Below are 21,831 nucleotides of genomic sequence, written 5' to 3'. Positions count from 1 at the left end.
GCGGTACTCTTTCCATGCATCCCATCAAAGTAATAGAAGAGCTTCTCCTCATTAATAATGCATTATTTCAGTCTATCACCATTCCAATTCTTTCTTGTAGTCTTTGAAACATGACACTTCATTGCTACCTCCTTCTATTCAGCAGACTGGCTGTGTAACTACGCAGACAGCGCTATTTTTTATAGGAAGATGACTCTTTCATTAGACCCCCATATTCAGTGAAGACTGATGAGTGAAAATGGACCGGGGGGGATTTTTCACAACAACTTGTGCAGCTCAGTCAAAAGGTTGCCACAGAACAAATCAGCTGAAACTCCTTCAGTTATAATGAACGACAGTAATGAAGCCTGAGCGTCAAAAATGCATGGGAATCATGAGTAAATTTGTCAAGAGTAGACTAGACCACAAACTCGCACACACCTATCTGCAGATAGAAACGGGCATATTTTGTCATGTAAAACCTTTGGGTAATCCTTTGGGCATTCTTGGGATTATGCATGGACACAGCAATCATCAGACAGATTCTGCATCTGAGGTTAATATTTTGAAGGAAGCAAGTTCCTCAAAGCATTTGCCACTTCGCTTTTAGTTCTAGAGGCTGGAGGAGACAGCTGTGACTGTAGACCTGAATGCCAAGACTATGTGGTGTTCTATTCACCACCTCAGTTTCCCCATCAGTAAAGTGTGGAATAAGGTGTCTTAATCCTTTACCTCAGGGGTGTTTGATAGCTGATTTAGGTGACTGATACGGTTGGAAGAGCGTTTTTTTTATATATGCAATGTCAGCCCCATTTCATGCCTGTTGAAACCTGTGGCTGACTACAGTGAGTGACGTCTCTGTCACCATCACTGTAACAGCATAGACAGGCCTCTTTACAGTTAAGCCTGCAGAAGTTAATGGAGGAATCATAGGTATTTAGAAATCATCTTTTTAATAGCAACTGGTTTAACCTTCTCTGTCACAATACAATGCCAACTTTTGATATTTCTCAGAAGCCACTGCTTGAAAAAGTGCCAGAGGCTCTGAGAGGTGACTAATGGTGACAATGCTTCTAACCTGGTTGAAGTAGAGTATGGATTCCACCCAAACTTGCACTGTTCCAGACTGAGTAGACATAAATGCACTGAACCTGAAGCTTAAACTACCAGTTTGCTTTAGCAAAGTTCAGTTCTCCAGAGCAGATGTGATATTAGGATCTATCTCTTTCTCATCTTAAATGTTTTATTTAATCTTAAGTTGCCCCTTGCTCTGGTATCCAAGCACTAATAAATATAAATATTAATTATGTGACAACAGTTTGGCAAACTACAAGAAGAAACAGGCACATGCATTCAGATCTCAAGTTACAAGTGAATTTAGTCTTTAAAAAAACCCAAACAACTAAATAGAAGTAAGTGAAACAAACAAAGGATTTCTTAATGAAATTTAGTCAATAAAATTACCCTATTGACCTGATAATATTAAATTTGTCAAATGTTATTATATTTAATAACATATTTCCTCAGAGTCATAGCACTGAAAAGCATAATATAAATGTCAGAATGCACTGGACTGCTATTGTTAGAGAATAACACACGTCTACATATGGATACATGCAGACATCAACCGTGATAATTTGCAAATCAAAATAGAGATCTATGTACATTTTGGATTTCTAAAATATACTGAATGACTTTATTCTGAAACAAAATAGTAAAGAGGACATGAGGTAAACGAATTGGGATTTAGTGGTCCACAGTTCTAATCATAGTTTCTGCAGAAATAATTTTGGGTCCTTTGGGTTTAGCAAAAGACACGATGACTGACAGCACATCACAACTACAGATGGGGCTTCCCTGTTATGAACAAACACCCCAGTCTTCCTCTGAAAGAGACAGTACTGCCTCAGGAAGAGAAACAGTTTGTCTTTTACATTCTGCGTTCAAGAGCCTCTTCAAAGTGAAGTGGTGAAGTGGATGGTGGCTTGAAGGGAGAAGCAAGAAATGGAAAAAGAATGAAGTTTAGATTAAGTATGGGGCTGCCATAGAAACTATCCAGGCCAGCTGGATATACTGTCCAGAGACAGTATTTATTTTCTACAGCTAATTGGCTGATAGAGATTTTTTTAAAACTAGGCCAAATGCTGAAGAGTCAGTGGCAGTTCTCCAAACAGAGCACTTTATACTGGAAAAGGAAAAGGAAAGAAAGAAAAAAAAACGGTCACCTTTATCTTACTGGTCCGTGCAGAAAACAGGGTTGAAATTCTAATCACAATTGAAATCAATCGGAGATTTGCCATTGATTTTGATGGAGCCAGACACTACCCCAGATATTTTCTTTTCTATTTTCAGATAGATACATTTGACTACCACCAATAAGCTATCCTCTACTAGTGTGTTTTTTTAGTGTTTTTCATCCTCCATGGCCATGTCTATATTAGGGAATATTTTTGCTAAAATTTCTCAGCATTGCTACTGCCTGTCCAGTACCAATCTAAGGTTATATCAGTGCTGGTCTCTCTAGCTGTGTATCTGCCAGTGTATTAAACACTGCGTCATGTAACTGTGCACAGTGCTAGCCAATATTACTTATGTGTTGTTTCAGATTAGAATCTGTATCTAGGTTCATTAACTTTACCTTTTAGTAAGCCGGACTGTGACTTAAACCACTCAGAGCTCTTACCTCTGGTGGAGCTCAAACCATATTGGTCTTAAAGATCTTTCAATGCTAATGATGTAAGACAGATGGATAGAATTGTTTGGGGTAAATCGTTGCTGCCATTTTATTTCTCCGATGAAACATGAATTGTACAGATGTACTGGAGTAAAGGGGTATTTAAAGCCATGACAGATGCTTTTACATTAATTACAAAATTATTGCCTTGGATAAAGAATATAAAGGTTTTGCATCTTTTGCACCAGTAAAATTTGCCCCAGTGTTCCAGAATTTCCTCTAACCTCTCCCAGTTGTGAGTGACATGAATCGTTCTGATTGATCTCAAGGGACTGTTAACTTTAAAACCTAATGAATACTATTTAAATGTCAGCCTTGTTAAATAATTAATTATTAATCTTGGTACAAGAAGCAGTCAGTTATTTTGTTCATCTGTCACTGTAAACAGATATAAATATTTGGCTGCAGGGCCATTGCAGCTACTGATTACTGCCAAGTGAAGCAATAGGAGATCACATTCTCCCAAAACATCTCTAATAACCTCCACCCACCAAAGAAGAGCAAGTCCAGAGCAAAGCTCTTGACTAGCTGACAGCCTCCTAAAGCCCAGGCTGCTTTTGTGTCTTCCAGATTCATGAATTCTCCATGAATCTCTCCTACAACAGCCAAAAATCTGCAACTCTCTTGACCTCTGTTTATTTCAATTTTTTCATGCAAGTTCCAAAACCAGATGTAGCGTATTGATAGTTAGGGACTCCAGGAGATTCAGTGTAGAAAAATACTGAGAATTGTGTGCAAAAAGAAATAGTCCACACATTATTGAAGATGTGGTCTATTTACAGATGAAAGGGTTGTGGGGTTTTTTTCAATACTTTTCTGAACAGTTTTGAAAATGTTCAAGAATTCAGGTTTGCCATTTACATTGCATGCTGCTGTCTTCTGGAAAGAGTCAGTCACCTGCTAGAGATTTCAAAGCCGTCTCATTGCACAGCATACAGTCATGGATCTACATTTAAAGGCCTCCACATCAGTAGAAGTAAAAGATGCTATTGGCACATTGCAATACCTGATCTTCCAGACCCTGGTATGTATCTATAGGCTGGACATCCCCAAAATTGATTGTCAGCTGAGCAGAATTTGTGCTGTCATGTTCTGCCTTTATAATATGTAATTAGTGATAATCATAGAAACAAAACAGCTGATAAAACCAGCCAAACATTTTAAGAACAAACATAAAAACATCATGAGAACAAATGGCTTCTCTACAGTGCAGAGGATACATCACTAAAATCTATACAACAACATTGTTGGTTGGAGCTTCTAATAACCAAAGACTGTCATAGTATATTTTACGAGCTTTAGAGTATGAGTAACAGCAAACAGTGACCAGTTGGTTTTGACCTGTCTCCAATTTGTCCCCGGGACTCCTGAGGTGAAAGGCTAAAGCTGTAAAAGAATGACAACTCAGAAAAGTATGCAGTTTTCCAGGGGGAATTAATTTAACTAATGATGTTATGGGAATATCCTTTGTATCACGTGTCAAAGGTTATGTCATGACAAAGTTGTAATTTTTTTTGAATCAGTATGAGGCAGAGTAGATAGAAAGCACCCCAACCTGCACAGCCATTTACAGAAGTTAAGCACAATCTTCCTGAGAGACCTCTTATAGCTCTTCATCCTGACTAGCCTGCAAAAGCAAGCAGGTTTCTCAGAGCGAACTGGGAAAGGAAAACTAGACCACTTCAGGATTTCATTAAAGAACAGAAACTGTGGTACATTAAAGTTTCACAGACTTCCAAAGCTTCTATTTTCTACTATTACTCAGAGCTACATTGTGTATCTCTGAAAGCATGCATTAGTTCCTCAAATAAAGAGGAACCATGTACAATGTACTGAATAGATGAAGTCCAAACTTTTAGCTATTATCAAGATCAACCACTTTTTAAATTCAGGTTCCTTTTTTTTTTCCCATGGACATCTGAGCTCAGAATTCTTTGGCGGGCGCAGTTGCCTGTGTCGAGGAATTGATTGTGGAGAGACCTCATTTCCCTGAGGAAAGGCAAACCTACATTTCCTACATGGAAGAGACGCTGTAAACCAGCACATCAGACAACCACAGATCTCAGGGACCTGCAGGTCTCATTGTCATCTGTACAAACATGCTTTTGCCTGCACTGGCTGCAGGCACTCCGGTTGTTTCTCCGATGGGCTGTTTTGCCCCCGAGGTCTGCTGCTAAGCAGTCCCACTCTCTATCCCCAGCTATTATCTCCGAAGCCTTTTTCAGTGAAGGTCCAAATCCATCCTAAGGAAATTTCAGAAAAGGCTTTACGATTTCACAGATTTAGGATTGCATTCCTGTGTCTCTGATTTAACAAACACAAGTTCTAGGAACTTCAGATGCTTGTATCTGTAAATTAAAAAGGTTACAGCACTTTTTGAGGTATCACTTCATAAATATTCCTTTGGCAGAGCTCACTGGGCACCCTACTGAGGAGCCGATTTCTTGACTTTCTTTGAAAAATACCAAATTCTCTGATATAAAGACTGGAGAACCATTCATTTCTAAGAAATTGTGCTGTCTTTAGAGAGAGAGCTTGGATAAATAGGTTCTCCTCTTGAAATGGCTTTGTATATGTTCTGTTTCTCACACACTTCGGACAACTGGTGACATTGCCCACCTCATTCTGCAAGTAGTCCCACTGAGCCCCCTGAAAGTAACTCAAAGGCTAAAAGTGCCAGAATCTGTCTCCTTGTAACTTCACTTCCACTTCTATCACCCTGAAAGAATCCCAGACCCTGACCAAAATGTGCTAACATGAAAGTAAGTTAAAAGCTTAAAGCTGACACATCTATAATGACATTTAAGGTTTCTTCCCACGTGAACCATGCTTTCCTTTTCAGAGGTGCTAAATACCAAAAAGCCTACATTTACTTGGAGAGGGAGCCTCAGCCTCTCTGAAAGGCTGTGATTGAAAAGCAGGTCTGACCTAAGGTGTTTATTTCAACAGAACATGTATTAAAGCAACAAGAAAGAAGTATTTCCGGCTCAAAGATCTACTTCAAGATCCTAAACCAAACTTTTTACTATAGCTCTGGGATTTAGAATAAAACATACAATTAAACTTACGAAACAAAATAGCAAAAATTAAACTGCTTTGCAGTTCAGATTAATTCGGGAAATATATAGTTCAATTTATGGATGTCAGTAGACTAACAGAAGTTAGCAGTGACAGTGACATGGTTTAATCTATCCTAATGGACTCTTCAATATCCAGAAATCTGGCCATATTGATCATGCAATTCATACTGGATAAAATGAGGCAATACACATTTGTGGCCACATTCTACCCTCATCACTCCTGACAGCACTCCCAGCTTATTTAAAACAACATTCAAACTGCGCATTGGTTTCCCTTGTGGCTTAATTCTCATTATTCACTGAACTCCTTTTTACTAGAAACTGACTGAAGAGCCAGATTCTGAGCTCATTGTTTGGTTTTTTGCTGACTACAATGAACAGCCTTCTCAGTTTCCAAGCCCAGCATTTCTATACACTCAAAACAGTTGCAATGACCAACCAGCAAAATAAAAGCAAGTCAGGGAGGGGGAGGCAGGATGAGTGAAAAGAGTGTGCACATGCTTTTCAGAAAGAATGAGACTGAAAATTAATAAAAGACTTGCTCATAGCCTGTAGCAACAAATTACATCAATCAAGTATGGGAGATGTGTGTCCCAAAAGAGAAAAAAATGTAAAAACAAAAAAAAGAACACTCATGGCATGGATGTATATTTCTCATCTTGAAGTAAATGGGCTTAAATAATGTTACTACTCCAACTTGAAAAATCATAAGTCTTCACAAGAGAAATAAGAAACATGAGCGCTGATGCCAGTAAAGAGAGTTTTCAGTCAGAAGAGGTTCATGCTGATGACAAAAGCAGGGTTACTGTCTCTCTGCTCCTCCGTCTTGATTTTCCTGATGGATCAAGATAGTTTAATTTGCCAGTGGCTCACTGGAAATTACTACTCTGAGAACCACAGACCTCACTGTTCCAAGGTTGAATGCCTGAGCTGACTGACACCCCTCCCAATCCTGGACTGCTTTGAATCAGAGAGAAAAGTGAAAGTCTGATTACCTTATCAAGGCTTCCTCATGGACCTTGGATATGTGACGGCTCCATGTTTCCAATCCTCCTTAATAAGTTTCTCCTGATTTTACAATGGCAAGTGTCCTACACCATGACTGCAACAGGCTCACTGGGACACTCACACCATATTTGTGGTTGCGAGTGCAGCTGGTCCACACGCTAAAGCTACCCATCATTTAGTTAGCTAATTTAGCCATGTAATTTTAGCACCTTATGATTTTTGCTTAAGCTGATGCCGTGGTTTTCAACCTGTGGGGCACTTACGCCTCTAGGTCTATACACTACTTCTCCTGGAAAACCACCAAGAAAAAGAGGTTTTCTGTCAGACTCAAATTTGCTCTTAAAGGACTTCAGTGAAATTTTTTTTAGAGGATAGCAAAATTAGCATGAGCATATGATCAATTCTGATTTAGACTTCAAATGGATGAAAATATAATGCATGCCTTGATTAAGTGCTCCAATCATTAATTAAATTAATTGGTAAAACATGAACCTTAAATCTAGTCTGAACACTGGGTATTATTCTGAATTCTTCTGGTTGATTAAAGAGCCCTTTACTATTGGAATTTTCTTTTCTTATGAGCAAGTTACCTTGAAACATTTTCTTGGGCAAACATGATAGGGTTTTCTTTGGTTTCCCATTGCATATAAGATTTCCCACTCAAATCATTCTGATACCTTTTTCCTGACATCCTTTGGAGATCAGAAAATCCCATTGTACTGGGTAACCACATACAGATATAATCCCTGGTTTTAGGGGCCAACAGTTTTAGACCCTTACCAAAAAATGGTCCCTGATAAACTGCACTACTTTGAAATCAACATAGCTACTTATGGGTTTAGTCAGGAACTACTCCATATGCAAAGAAGCCCCATGAAAACGGGTTATGAAAAACTGTTGACAGCCTTGACTGTTTGTGTTTCCGATTTCTTATGTTTCTGACTGAGGGGATGCCATATGGAATGTTCTCATTACATATTCCCACCACCACCCCCCCTAAATTTACAGGTGCATGTTTCTCATGCCAGCAATACACAACTAAATGCCCAGTATTGGCCACCATGGCATGTTTTTCTCAACAGAGTCTGTTCGACTTTTGTCTCTTCCTTGCCTTTTTAAATAAAAAGAAAAGCAAGTGGTATTTACTCCAGTGTCAGTGTCAAGAAACTAACAGCCTGATCCATCTCCCATCAAAATTAATGAAGAATCTCCCACTCTTTCAGGGAGTGTTGCTCTAGACTCACAATGGACATGTTCTTCATGCTCAGGAGCCATCTTTATTCCCAACCAGGTATCTCACAGTCAGACAGGTGCAACTACATCTGCACACCGCTGCACCTGACCTGATAAATCCTGCTTGTTTTGAAGGCCAGATCCAACCCCTAGGCCACAAGCGAAGTCGTCCTTTGGAACAGAGCAATCAAAAGTTGTAAAGACCCTAAAAGTGATACTTTTTCTGGATTAACCACTTGGCGGCATTGTGTATACTGCATTTCTATCTTTCTTATATTGCAGTGAACATTCTTTATTGCTCGTGTTATGGAGTATCTTGCAGTACACATACAGTGTGAGAAATATGGCAGAATTAGCATTACAAAATCAACTTTAATATTGATAGATTTCCAAGGTTGCTTTTATTGGTAGATGATTATTTGTTTGTTTTTTTCACTTTTGGTGGATAGCAGTACTGTTTTCTACACTTAATCTCTGTCAGCTGAATGCATTTTGTATACGGTTAAAAATGTTGGTCTTTTTATTCTTTTTTATGTATTCTGTTTTTCCCAGTCCTGTAGTAGCTACTTGGTTTGGTGTTTATTTCATGTAGCAGAAAATACCTATCACAGAAATGCAAAGGCAGCCTGACAGCAAGCTTCTCTTTGGGCATGTTGACATCATCCTCCTCTCTGAGCTCTAATTCAATTTTCAACACAATGCCTAAACCCGCACAGCCTCCGGGCACAAAAGATGAACACGAGAGTATACTTGTGCATTCTGTTGCCCTGTAAGCAAATTGCCTTGTTAATGAGGAATCAGTCAAATAATGGGTTTGATAGTCTGTGTTTAGATTAGGTAAGAAAAAGTGCAAAAGTGGTTTTTGGTGTATCACAGACAGCAGCACATCCTGTTTAAAGTTCAGGGCTATGAAAGTCTGACTACCTCTTCAACATCTCTCATAAGAAAAGACAACAGACAGCTATTTCATGTGTAATAACTACTCTTTGGAAAAAATAAGGAAGCTAGCATTTTTTAACTTCACTGATAGGCCAAACTGGAGCTGCACTTTGCAAGGTGCATATATACCTCATAAAAGAGAACTCCTGCTTTCAGTTGTCTGTCTATATTTACATGGACTATGCCTGGAAGGAATAGAGGAGAATGCTTTCATGTAACAGATAAGGAAAAGAAACTCTGTGGGTGTGTGCAGCGTTTGTGGGGTGAACATTTTTTCCCCTGCTCATGCTGATAACAAATCAGTGCAGGCGCACAGAGAACCCCTGCAGATTGAGTAACATGCTGTGAATTGCTGCTCCGTGCTATCTTGTTCGTGTAGTCATACATGTAATGAATTATATCTAAACTCTCTTCCAGTAAGGAGCAAGCTAACCAACAGCCTTTTTATTTCTGAATGCTGCACGTTGGTTGTCTGTCTGAGCTCTGCATTTCAGCAGCTGGAAGTTGATGGAAGAGAGGAGGGAAGAGGCATACATATTTCTATAGTTTTCTTTTCCAAGCTAAATAGCTTGGATGAGACAAGAGGGAACATAACTGAATCCCTCAGACAATCTGTTCTTTCAACTCTGGTGGGGTTGGGAGGGTAAAAGATTTTTACAAATAAACAATAAAAAAGGACAAGTATTAGTTTATGTGCTTGACAGCAAGGCTGTAATTCTGCTCTTCTCTGCACCGCATAAAATACTAAAATATGGAAATTTTACATTATCTGTCCTTCTCTTGTAGAACTAGTACATTCTCTTCTTATCATTATGTCTCATCTGGTACATTATTCAAACTCAAGCCAAAGTATTCCACCACTTGAGATATCACATAAACAAAAACAATGTGAAGAAGCTCATAATGAACACATCACAAAAACCTGCTTCTTGGCCTTTTAAAATCTTGCTTGATTTTCTTTGACAGACCGAAGAGCCCATCAAAGCTGCTTGACCAGCTTCCTCACTGGGACACAATCTGAAGATAGACCATGTCTTCCACAGGCAGCTCTTTGTCATCCCCAGCACATTTTCTGTAGTGGTGGATGCATCTGGGCAAACAGTGATGGGTCTCATGTCTCTGTGATCCAGCAATCAGCCAGTGCTATCCTATCTGCTGGGCGTAAGGGAACTGCCTATGCTGGAGACCCACAGTCTATTTTATACTGCTTTTGAATTTCCTTCATTCTGACAGAAGAATGGTTCAGTGTTGGCACACACAGTGAGTCAGCTTCAGGGCTGTTATAACCTGTAATAGTTGGTGACAGCTTCCAAGACACTGGTATGTCAGGCCAAAGACAGCTGGTTGGCAGCAGTCCTGGCCATACTCACTCTTTCACTGTCTTCACATGCTCTGTAGTTATGGCATGGACAGTAGAAAGTGGTTTCATAAAATCTCTGCCTGTAGGGGACTTTGTAGTTCATAGAAATATCCACATCACCACCAGATTTTTATTCCACAGTGACAGGACAGGAAAAAAACCTTATCTTAGCCGTTTAGGATAATTTGTTTTAAATAGACTAAGCAAAAACCCAAGCTGTTCTGTCTGTCTTTTAAAAATTGGTTAGTTTCTGTAATACAGTTGACCTCAGAGATTCAGCCCTGCACGTACTGTAATTTGAATGAGAAATATGCTGCCCTCAAGATTGAGTCTAAGCAGAACTCTTCTTTGATAAACTAATCTTTGTAAAGTCCACTGTGCTGCTGTGTTTAACAGAGCCAGGAGCTAGCTATTAGTTCTCTCTTTTATTTTGTTCTCTTTCAATAGACTATTTAGAATACAGCACGCTGAAAAAATAGTAATGGGGCTCCCCGACAGATCTAGTTATAGCTGCTTTCTTCCTTTCACCAGAAATACAAACCACACAATCCTTACAGCAATCAGCACGAAACACATCACGTTAAATCCCTCATTTCTTTAGCATAATATGAAGTCTTGCCTTCTCTCATATTACCATTCTGGTCAGTCAGGTATGTGAGGTTTTCCTAGGCAACAGGTGTTTTTTGAAATAAAATACAACCTTCCCTTCAGCTCATTATGTGAAAGAGACAGCAGCTGCGAGTATAATGCTGAGGACACATGGTCTATAAGACACCCAGAAGAAAAATACTCCTTGTTCCACTTGTTAAGGTAAAGCACAGATGTTGCTTCAGTGATAAGCATGAGCATAAGGCAACCACAGTCTGCTTCATGTTGTAAATTCAGAATCTAAGATTTCAGAATATTTAATAGGCTGCAATCAGAATCACCGGTTTCTTTATGTAAGGGAAGTTGTTTATGTCTGATCTCATAGTCCTAACAAATACTCCTTATCACAGTTTGCATTACACTATCATCAACAATATGCTAGGGACTATCCACAGACTTAGCAGATAAATTATTAATAGTCTTTTATATGGACTCAATTATGATATCAACCAGCGACAAATGCCTAAATTAATACACTTAATGATTTAAGCATTTACAGATAGTGTCTATTAAAAAGGTTTTCATCATTTAGAATGTTAAATGCCCTTTTTTTCCTGCTTAGTGTTCGTATTAAGGATATTGCTGTATCTCTCAGATCTAGACTGTTGAGAAATCAACTGCAAAATTATGGTGTCTAATGAATGTAATGACCAAAGCTAGAACAGATCCTTTCCAAGGAGCAATTCTCTGCTCAGTGAGGTGGATAATTCCCCCCGCTCACCACCCCCCAAGTTTCTTAATTTTTCCCTAATTTCTTTTAAGAACAAAGTACATATATAGTAGCCTATAGTATAACTGTTAAGGCAAAAAGACTTTTTCAAATAAAAAGGAAGTGCAGCATTTCCTTAGAAACAAAGATCCTCTAGAATTGCCTGCTCTCCTTACTCCCTCCAGTTTTCTAGGCCTAACTAGGTCAGAAACTCTACTCTACCAACAAGAACATATAACACCACAGAGAGAACACAGTTCACAGAATAATCCTAGAGCTTTTGCTCTGTTAGTACTGGTTAATTTGGCTGTCTTGCAAAATATTTATGCTGGCCTTGCAGCTTACATACCAGTAGCTTGTAGGACTGCATGTTTTTCTGGCTACAGTGTTTGTTGTGTAGAGCAGCAGCTGCAATGAATTGGGAAATGTACACATGAAGTAAGGCCCTATAGCATGGATCTACTAGGAAAAGTCAAAAGCTTCACACTCCTTCAGATCCAGCTGAAACTGACCCTGGCTCTTTTGTGTGTGGTGTTGGTTATTTTTTCAAAATCTGTATTGGTAAGCTGTTGGTGAGTCCATCCTTTGTCATTCTATCATCACCAATTTTAGAGAAGACAGGCTTAAAAAATAAAATGAAACAAACAAGCACTGATCACAAGATATTACAAGGTTACAAAGTAATTGCATAATGGAACTGATAGCATAGTACTTACTTGCTATGACATATGTGGTAAAAAAGGGTCATTTAAATGTCTGACACACTCATATTTTGGTTTGCTGTGTTGTTCCAAATGAAAGAGATGTAATAAAAATAAACAAACAAAAGAATAAATTCTCTACATTAACTGGGATGATGGTACACGTGCTTAGAAGACAACCACAAGAAGTCACCACTGCTTGGATCCACCTATCGTTTGACTCTTGTTCTAAATTGTGTTCCTGTAGTGCAAAGGGCTCCGCAGCAAACAGGACAATTCAAATTGCTTGTGACTGAGAATATTTATAGGATTTGCATACTATGGTCTTCAACCTTTGGTGCTGTAGAAGAGGAGCAGTCTCTTCTTATGAATCCATACAGCCTTTTGCCCTTCCTGAGCCAACTGTCCTCAGTGTGTTACGCCAGGCTATGACTGTTACAAGAACTAATAATTCAGAGGACTGCTTTTAAGATTCTCGTCTACTAAGCAATCAAGGCTGATCACAAAGATTCCAAGACTTGTACGCTTATAGCATGGGGAGAAAATTTGAGCAGATACTCACATGTGTCTTCACATCACCTTCAAGGATCTTGCTGTACCTGAGAAACTCAGCAACACTTCCATTCAGCAGCCTATCAAAGGCTTCCACATATGGTGCTATGCCTATAGAAGAAGATCATTCCATTATAATGGGTTCATAAAGTACATAATGCATAGGACATTCCTTAGAAGCAGAGGGAGGAGAAATACCATGGAAACAGGGGAAATTGCTGTAACTTAATTTCTGCCATACTCATTGATTTGTGAAACCAGTGAAAAAGGATGTATAGTGATATTTTTTCTAGCTAGAACGAAAAAAACCCTGCTCTTGGTAGAACTTGGCTAGAAACACGAAAAGAACTTACTCGGTATAATGTGGTGGGAAGCCTCTTTTGTCTTAAAATAACAGGTGCTAAAATAAACGTTTCTCAGCCCTTCAAAGCCCTAGTGGCCCAATAAGAATGACTGTCTTAACAAAATTTTACTGTTGCACACAAAACAAATATTATGTCCCCAAAAGAATCTGCACTGTACTGAAGAACTATTTTTATACCACCCATCCTTTCCTGAAGATCTTTGTATTGTTTTGTGGCTTTTCAGAGCAAGCAATTAAATTTCTAGTAAGACAGAGTCTTTAGAATCTGTTGACAGTGGATTTACGCAGTGAGATGTGGCTTTGTAATCTCCTTATTTTGTTGTCTAACCTTGCAAAACTGTCACTGGATAAAGAAAGCTCCAACCAGTCTTCTAGAAGACACATCCCGTTGACTATATATATGCTATACATTCTAACAGAGGAATAAAAATGCTATTTTCTATATGGTACACAGAGCAGTTTCCTGATAAAGTGGACAATCAGAAAATGCAGACGAGACTCGGTTCCTTATGCACCTGGCTTCTAAATCGCTTTATGTGGTACCTTTCAAGAAAGCAAAAGTAATCTTTCCTTGGATGCTTTCCAGACCTCCCTTTACTCCCTGATATATCCTCATGTCTTGTCTATGCCTCAGAACCTTTGCCAGGTCCAGCGTGAGCGATGCACATGTGAATTTATGGCATCTGTAGGATCTGAGAGACCAGGGTTAAAATTCTTCCCAGCCTCTCTCCCTCATTAATGAAGCCTGAAGATTGCTCTGAAGAGGTACCAGGCTTTCCCCAGAGAGCTTGCTTTAACCTTTTGGCACTATATGACAATTGTGTCCAAATTCATAATCTTGAAAGCCCTCTTTATTCCACAAGAGTCATCTGGCTCCTTGACAGAAAAAAAAGAAGGGCTCTGGCAATGGGAGTTTGCAATGGCCTATGTGAAAAAAAAAATAAAAAATGTAGTTAGTCAGCCAGGCGGGATTTCAAGGCTCCTTTTGTTCTCTTGATGTCACTCACCTTTAATTCTGAGGAATTTCTGGGCTTTCTTCCATATAAAGTGTGTGTGTGTAAACCCCTCAAATGACCTAGTGTACAAAAGGTTTTAGTTGTGGAGATGCTTTCCAAAGCCCATTTATGTTCTTTGTCAAAATCTGTGTACGTCTCCAAGAGAATCATTGTAACTTTTTACTTTAGAGCAGAGTTTTAAATAGCAGTTCACCAAATGGCAATTGTCCTATGCAAAACTAGAAAGCAACTATGCTGTTTTTTACTATTCAATACAGCTAACTCCCAGGAGCATTTACTAGAATTTGCTGTGGGCCCTGCAGAGCAATTGAATGATTTGTTTGCAATCCTGCTGTTGTAACGCCATTTAAGGAAAGAGTAAAGGTACAGTTCTCCCATCCTCCTCATTATTTTGTTGTTTCTGAAAAAGTATTAATTGAAAAGTCAAGGTTATTTTTTTGTAATAATTCTAATTATGGAATGTTTTTTTTAAGGGAGGGGGTCATGGTAGAAGAAAGCAATATATCTCCATTTCCACTAGAGACTTAAAAAAGGTCACACTTTGGCTGAGTGTCAGTTTTAAGGGAGAAAACGAAAAAGAGACCTGTTCTGTAAGACTGTCAACTCTGCAGTTGCTGTGGAGGTTATGTGAACCTCTACAGAAGCACAGCAACACAGGCATACAGAATGGTGTTTGTGGCACTATGTGCATATCAATCACCAGAACTGAAGAACTGGTATAGTCTTTCCTAACTGCACCAGTAAAGGCTGATTCCTGCGTCGCTGCGTGAGACGGCTCCACCTGGAGACGTGGTGCAGGCTGGCAAGTGGCCCATGGTGCCACTCAGCTCAGCTTCGTACTGCAGTCTCCCACTGGATGCGTTTTACAATCTTGCTCCAACAAGGTTTGTCAGTTGGTTCCTTCTAGGGATCTGCTGGGGTTTTAAATATCTGCTTCCCTGAGGGTGAATCTTTTCACCTGGCTGAGCTAGTGTACAAAAGGTTTTAGTTATGGAGATGCTTTCCAGTAACACAGGCATATAGAATGGTGTTTGTGGCAGCCCTGGTTCTGCAATGCTGAGCTCTGCATTAATATCGAGATTCACCTAAATGGATTCGTTATAGGATTGAAGCCTGTATTTTTTTTTAATGTAGATTTCCTAGTAGTGATTGATTTATTTGTCAGTTGTACACAGGCCGTGTTTCTCCGTGACTTTGCTGCGGTTTACTAGCTGTCTAGGTTTTCTCTGGACCGTACGCGTTTTATTACTGAAGCTTACTCTGATGGGCTAACTCATCTGCTATGGAAGCCTGCCGGAGGATGCTCCCTTCTTGCCATAGAAACACGTTGCTTTTAGTCAGCTGCTCCACAGCAGCTGCCAGTGTGTAGGCCCACAGCACACAGGACTGCGGGGAAGGTCCCTCGCACGTGTTGTCGGGTAAGGGCTGGCATACAGGGACAATAGAGCAGCTGACATACGCTGACTTGCTTCTGTGTCAGTAAGGAAGCTGCCGGCAACTTTGTGCTTGTTCTGCAGCTTCTGTACAGCAGCTGAGTCCATGCTGGGATGTGCTCTTCTCTGGAGAATGCAGGAAAGGGCCAAGGAATAAGAAAGCAAAGGACATGAAGCTAATAAATGGATATATGTCAGGGTTCTGGGTGAAAGAACAAGCTCTGGAGAAAGGAGAAGGCACCTCTATTCAACCCACATTAGAACTGCCACATTTATAAGGTTATTCACCCTGTAAATTTCAGGAACAACAAAAAAATTAAGGAGTGAAAAGATATGATTTGGTGATACGATGTGAATAAAGGAAGACAGACTTTTTTGGCGTATTCTCCAATGTAGTGCTCTGGAGATCCACTAGAGAAGGGAGAGCTCTAGAGATAACAAAAGGTGGCCATGGATGTGTGGCAGCCTTTAGTGAGCAAATGCTCATGAACAAACTCATATGTGATTAAGGATATTAAACAATCAAATGAAATAGGTCCACGCTGTGAAATTCAGAAAGCTGGCAAATAAACTCAAGGTTTATATTGCTGATGCCTTTAGGAATATTTACACTGTAATTTTGGGCGATGTCTCATTTCTTCTGCTAACTGGGCTCAAGCAGTCATTTTCATCTGGTGAGTTATCTACAACAATATAAATGCTAAAATGGAAAAAGCAATAAAACTTGAAATATGTACAGTGTATTTAAGAGACTAGTCAAATCTTGAATCTTCTAGGCTACAATTATTTAGAATTGTGCATATGACTAAGCTTGTGACATGACATTTCTAAATTAATTTTTAAAAATACTTTCTTTTGATACGGATTTCATAAGGCGTGGGATTGCACTCCCTCTTGGAAGACAAACATCTGCAATTTTTTAATAACAGAGAGATGGTACTTAAAAAAAATAGACTTACTTCCATTGACTCCATTGATGGCATCACACTCCATTCCACCAGATCTGTGTGAATCCGAAAATAATGATTCAAGTCGAGTCACTGCTTTCTCCAATCTCTCCATCAAACCATGAGTCTCTGCCATTCTGAAAAAATCATTAATGATAGAAACAGTGTTAACCCCTCCGAGTAAAGCCCATGCTTTACTTCATGTTACAGTTCTGTTCATCTTGTGGCTTTCTCTTTTATCAGCTTTTACGGTAAAACTTGTATTTTCGGAGTATTGTCCTTCTGGCATATAAGCAGTTGCAGCGAAGCAGCTGACATTCAGTAACTTGTTTCTGTGTCACCAGGGAATATGATCAGTACTCAGCCCTGGCTTTTCATTGTAAACAGCAGATTCAAACCATTGCTAGCGTAGCTTTGGACAGGCTATATGTGGACAATTTATGACAAATATACACCTATGCACCCAATCAGATATTGAGATGACTGAAATATTTATAAATGTAATTGGTAAAAACTTACGCCTATAATGATTTGCATCAGCCACTTACAGAGCCAAAATACTGACCCAATTAATACTTGACTGAAAGCCAGACTTTAAATGTATACCTCCTGATTTTTGAAATTTGAGTCAGTCTTTTATGCTTTGTAGTAAGCCTCAGCCACTTTAGTGAAGCCTGCACAAGAGGTCAAGAAGGTCTTCTGTTTGTTCTTCTGATATGATTTCCCATCACTTAATTTTTTTCTTATGAAAGTACCTGATGTGAATCAGTGTTTTCCAAGCTTTTTAAATCAAGCACTAATTAACCTTTGGAAAGAAAAAAAAAATAATCTGGGGGCCTGCTTGTGCAGTACTGCTACAGTGCTTTTGATTTAAAATGAAATAGGAATTAGGTTAAATTTTTAACAACTCACACTTTACTTTCTTTCCCCACAATGTGATTATCTGATTTCTTACATGCGAGGAAGTGTAGGCATCGACATTTTTGAATACTGGCCAATGTCTCAGGGAACACAGCGCTATATGCACCTCAGACTGAGAAATGGTTATATAAGCAAAGACAAAGCTATGTTTAAATCCCCTCTCATTTAATATAGCAAGTTTAAGGTACACATTCTTCACTTAAGGTTATGAGGGTTGTATTCTGCTAAGTGACATACAGTAAGGGGGGGGAGGGCAGGTGGGATGTATGGCTCTTGAATAACGTGATCTTTGCGACCAGTTTCAGCTCAGCTCCCACACTAGGGCTATATCCCCTGCCCAGCACTGGGGTGCGCAGAAGTAGGGGCAATGGGGGAACTCACATCCCCAGCTGGGGAAGCAGGTCGTCAGTGGCTCTCTGGGGTCCCTACCCCATGGCACTCTGCCACAAGGCATTGATTGCTGTATGGCTTGTAGACTAGAAAGGTTAGGCATACCTGGAATAGATGTGTAAATGTATTAGTTCCTAATGAACAGCCTGCTAAAAGTGTTAGCATTTTAGAAATATCAAAGCGTAATAACAGATTCCAATAAACTGTGCAATACTGTGCAACACTAGCAAGCAAAACAAACAATGCTGCTTTGGTGTCCCCCATACCCAAGGGAGAATGCCTAAATGTTGTAATTAAAAAGTAAAGTAACATGAAAAGAAGGGGGTTGATTTATAAATTAGTATTAGTAATTCTTATGAATAAAAATAATAACAGTATTTTTATTTTTACAATTTAAGTGTGAGAAAATATTAGCTACTAGGACTGTGGAAACACATGTAGAGCTCTTGTGCTGAGTCATGTTGCCTGGCAAGGCAACAAGGTGGGACCTTCAGACTTTACCTTATAAATATAATGAGGTTTGTTTGACCAAAGAGTGAAGCAGAAGATTTTACAGTGAGAAACCCTTGGGAGAACCATTCTCATGAGAAAGTTTCATCTGGAGTTTATGGGGGTTTCTTATTTACATTAAATAAAAGAGCAAACCCCCCAAAAAGGATGACATGAGATAGTGTGCATATAAACACTGTCAAAATTCAGAGGGGCTCTTTGCTTATACTGAAAATGCACACTATTCTGTTTGAAAAATCAATGATTTTTTTTAAGAAACACTGTAACTTTTTGTAAGGTTACAAGTACCTTGACAGGAATGAGGTGAAGGTATCAGGAGAACTTCTGAGATGTGCAAAATTTTGTAAGAATATTAAACCTTTTCTCAAAACAAAGCACTGTTAATCCTCAAAAATATTATGGACATATTCTTTTCACATTTTACGCTGCTACATAAAAGCCTAAAATGGTGTCTGTTTTAAAAGGTATGTTTTAAACCAGTCTAAAGTCAGGCTGGTCTAACATAGGATACTAACAGTCAACTAATTTCATCAGTATTTTAAAGTATATTTTCAGTACAGTTCCTGTTAGTCTTTATTTGGAGATACAGTCTGGTCAGGTGTTTTTTTTTCTAATCTCCCTTAAAATTTTCCTTGACGACATGTACCAATTTCTTTGGAAGACCTGTTACTTTTGGCCTTTTCAGCCTGTGGAAGGACCCAGCTGTTTGACGACAAACTCCACGTGTTTGACTGCACGCACTTGGAGGTCTGAGGAATCTCACAAATGAACAGAGGTGGATCAGACTTGTAATGTTCTGCCCAACAAACGGCCCTCTGTAAGATGCTAAGAATATGGATTATGGTGTCAGAAGCTCAAGGGAATAACCTGACTCAATAACCCTAAGGATATTTTTATACAACACTTTCTAACTGCAACATAGTCGTTTACGCACTGTATTCTTCACACCTTTATTCTATTCCCATTAGCTGGAGAGCGACAATGTTGTTCTTCCAAAAGCAGGTATCACCAGTGAGACAATCACAGAATAATATACTGTTATAGTCTTTGTAGACAGAAGTAGGAACAATTTTTACCATAAAATTTGGGACGCCAGGTTTTCATTGTCTTTAATAGGAATGCTACACTTTAGAACTCCTCAATCATTATGTTTATGCTGAACCTATCTTTTTACCTGTGTACTTATATATTCATGACTACAAGGTATTTGTATCTGTAGTTATATATATGCATGCACGTAAGTATACACACCAGTATCCCTGTCATGTATGAATACAGTGCAAGTATACTTTTGCCATTACTGTATATAACACTACAAGAACAAACCAGTTGTACATACAATAACCTTACATTTACACTTTGCTTTACCATCAATTGACTTGGTGTCTATCTTACAAACAAGACTAGAGTTAATGTTACTGTTCTGAAATGAAGACTCCACTGAGCAATAGCATGACAACTCTCTTCATCCATTCTCCATCTGAACATTTACATCTTTGCCCATATTTAGGGATTTGCGTATTTGCCTCATATTATGACAACCTTCAGCATTTTCTTGGCCTATAATCAGCTGTTCATCTGATTACTTATCAATCCACACTGCATTCTGCATGGTCAAACCGACACCACACAGCCACAGCTCAAAAGGAGTCAGAATACAAACGGTACAGCTTGACTCTGTGATGATACTGTGTGTGTGATATAGCATCTGAGCTTGTATTATAAATAAATAATAAGACTGGGCTACTTACAGTGTCAAATAAAATCTTTGCATGTCAATTAAAAGTAAAGAGGATGTAAATACATCTGTGGGATGCTTCCACTCCTATAAAGCACGTTTTTACATCAGGACAGATTCTCTGTCTCATCTCTACTATTTAATTAAAGCTTTAATCTTGAAGTGGACTATAGGATTAATCATATATCTTTTCCTGGAGTTGATGCTGACCACCTATGATGAGTTAAAACCAACAATGCTTCAACTCCCATGTAATTCTGTATCTAGTTGCTCTCTTGGTGGAGAAGTACACTGTCCTTCACTGAAAAAAAAGGTCAGCTGGGAGCCAGGAAAGGTGTTAACCCACATCTACTGACAATCATTTAAATGTTGACCTTGTAAACTCTCTTGTGCACAAAAAATAAGAGAGAGGATCCACAGATCTGCCCTGTTTACTGTTAGTGCTATCTTTTGGGCGAATGCTAAAGGCATGTGGTAATACTACCATCTGTCATTTCTTCCCCAAAAAACAGGTAGAACAAGGCATGCTGAAGACGAAAACGCAGATCTCCTTTTATAGACAGGCCTCGGGAGATCACTGCTTTTCTCCCCAATTTGACAGCTGTCTCAAAGCACCATTTACCTATTATCAAGGGAAAAAAACCTTGTCTGTAGACTAAAATTCCCTGACTCATCCCAAAGAGCATTCAAACTGGAATCCAAAACACACAGGTACTATTCCTGTTATCATTGTATGTGACTTATGACAGAGGACCATATTGCTCTCTCTGAAGAAGACACAAGCTGTAACAAGCCCACAGGGAAAAGCAGTATAATAGCATAAGGGGAAAAAATAAAACATATGAGGACTTAATAGGCATGTACAAATGGCAGGTTTGAACATACGAATGGTGCCACCCTGTAAAGTATGATATTATTCTGACAAACATCAGCAAGAGACAGTATGAAGTTCTACGATTGTTTTACTTCCTAGCACTTTTAATTTAGAACAAAAAGAAGCAACTTGGTCTTTTTTCCCTTGGTATCAGTCCTTCCAAATCCACCTAGCATCTGAAAAATGAAGCCAGGTCTCACTCATGCTCATCATCTGAGATGCTACAGGTCAGATTTTGCTGTTCCTCTCTATGTCAAAAAAAGGCAGATGCCTAAACCAGAACACAGGCAGCATTGTGGCATTTTAATTTTATCTAACATTCCTGCACTGCTTGGAAAACCACAATCTTATGGAAAGTACAGCAGCCTGCCCATGTGCTTTCTCTCATAGTCTTTTAATAAATTGCTACTGAGATACAACATAAAATATACAGAAAACCAGACTGCCAGCTGCTACTATCAGAGAGCCAACCATGAGTGTTTTATAGATCCAAAGTACTGTGTCCTGTAAGAGTCCTTCTGTACAATATATACCAATATATATCAAGGGAGGGGAAATGCATATGTGTTCCTGAACATCCCCATCAATTACAAAAATTCCATATGGCACGTCATTTCTGAAAAAACACACAGCCTGAGCCTGAAATGTCTGGCTTTCCTGCACTGCCATATGTACCAACTCTAAGTGGTGTGGAG

The 21,831-nt window shown here is 39.1% G+C and overlaps 1 protein-coding gene across 2 annotated transcripts in view; it reads right to left on the bottom strand.

The window, feature by feature from the left end:
• CAP2 (CAP, adenylate cyclase-associated protein, 2 (yeast)) overlaps positions 1–16,839 on the bottom strand; it is a 56,169-nt gene extending 39,330 nt beyond the window's left edge. The window contains exons 1-3 of one of the 2 annotated variants that reach the window (XM_009884171.1): positions 16,755–16,839; positions 15,973–15,999; positions 12,954–13,054 (exon numbers count right to left, since the gene is read on the bottom strand). In XM_009884171.1, coding sequence (XP_009882473.1) covers positions 12,954–13,054; positions 15,973–15,999; positions 16,755–16,839 — 213 coding nt within the window. Of the gene's footprint in view, positions 1–12,953; positions 13,055–15,972; positions 16,000–16,715 lie in introns of both variants that reach the window. The other variant, XM_009884170.1, reaches the window with a different exon arrangement.
• Between the last annotated feature and the right edge of the window lie 4,992 nt (positions 16,840–21,831).

Source organism: Charadrius vociferus, unplaced genomic scaffold (assembly GCF_000708025.1).
Source record: "Charadrius vociferus isolate BGI_N301 unplaced genomic scaffold, ASM70802v2 scaffold444, whole genome shotgun sequence".
Classification (NCBI taxonomy): Eukaryota; Metazoa; Chordata; class Aves; order Charadriiformes; family Charadriidae; genus Charadrius; species Charadrius vociferus.
The sequence above is the reverse complement of the archived record's forward strand: the minus strand, read 5'-3'. Positions and strand labels throughout refer to the sequence as shown.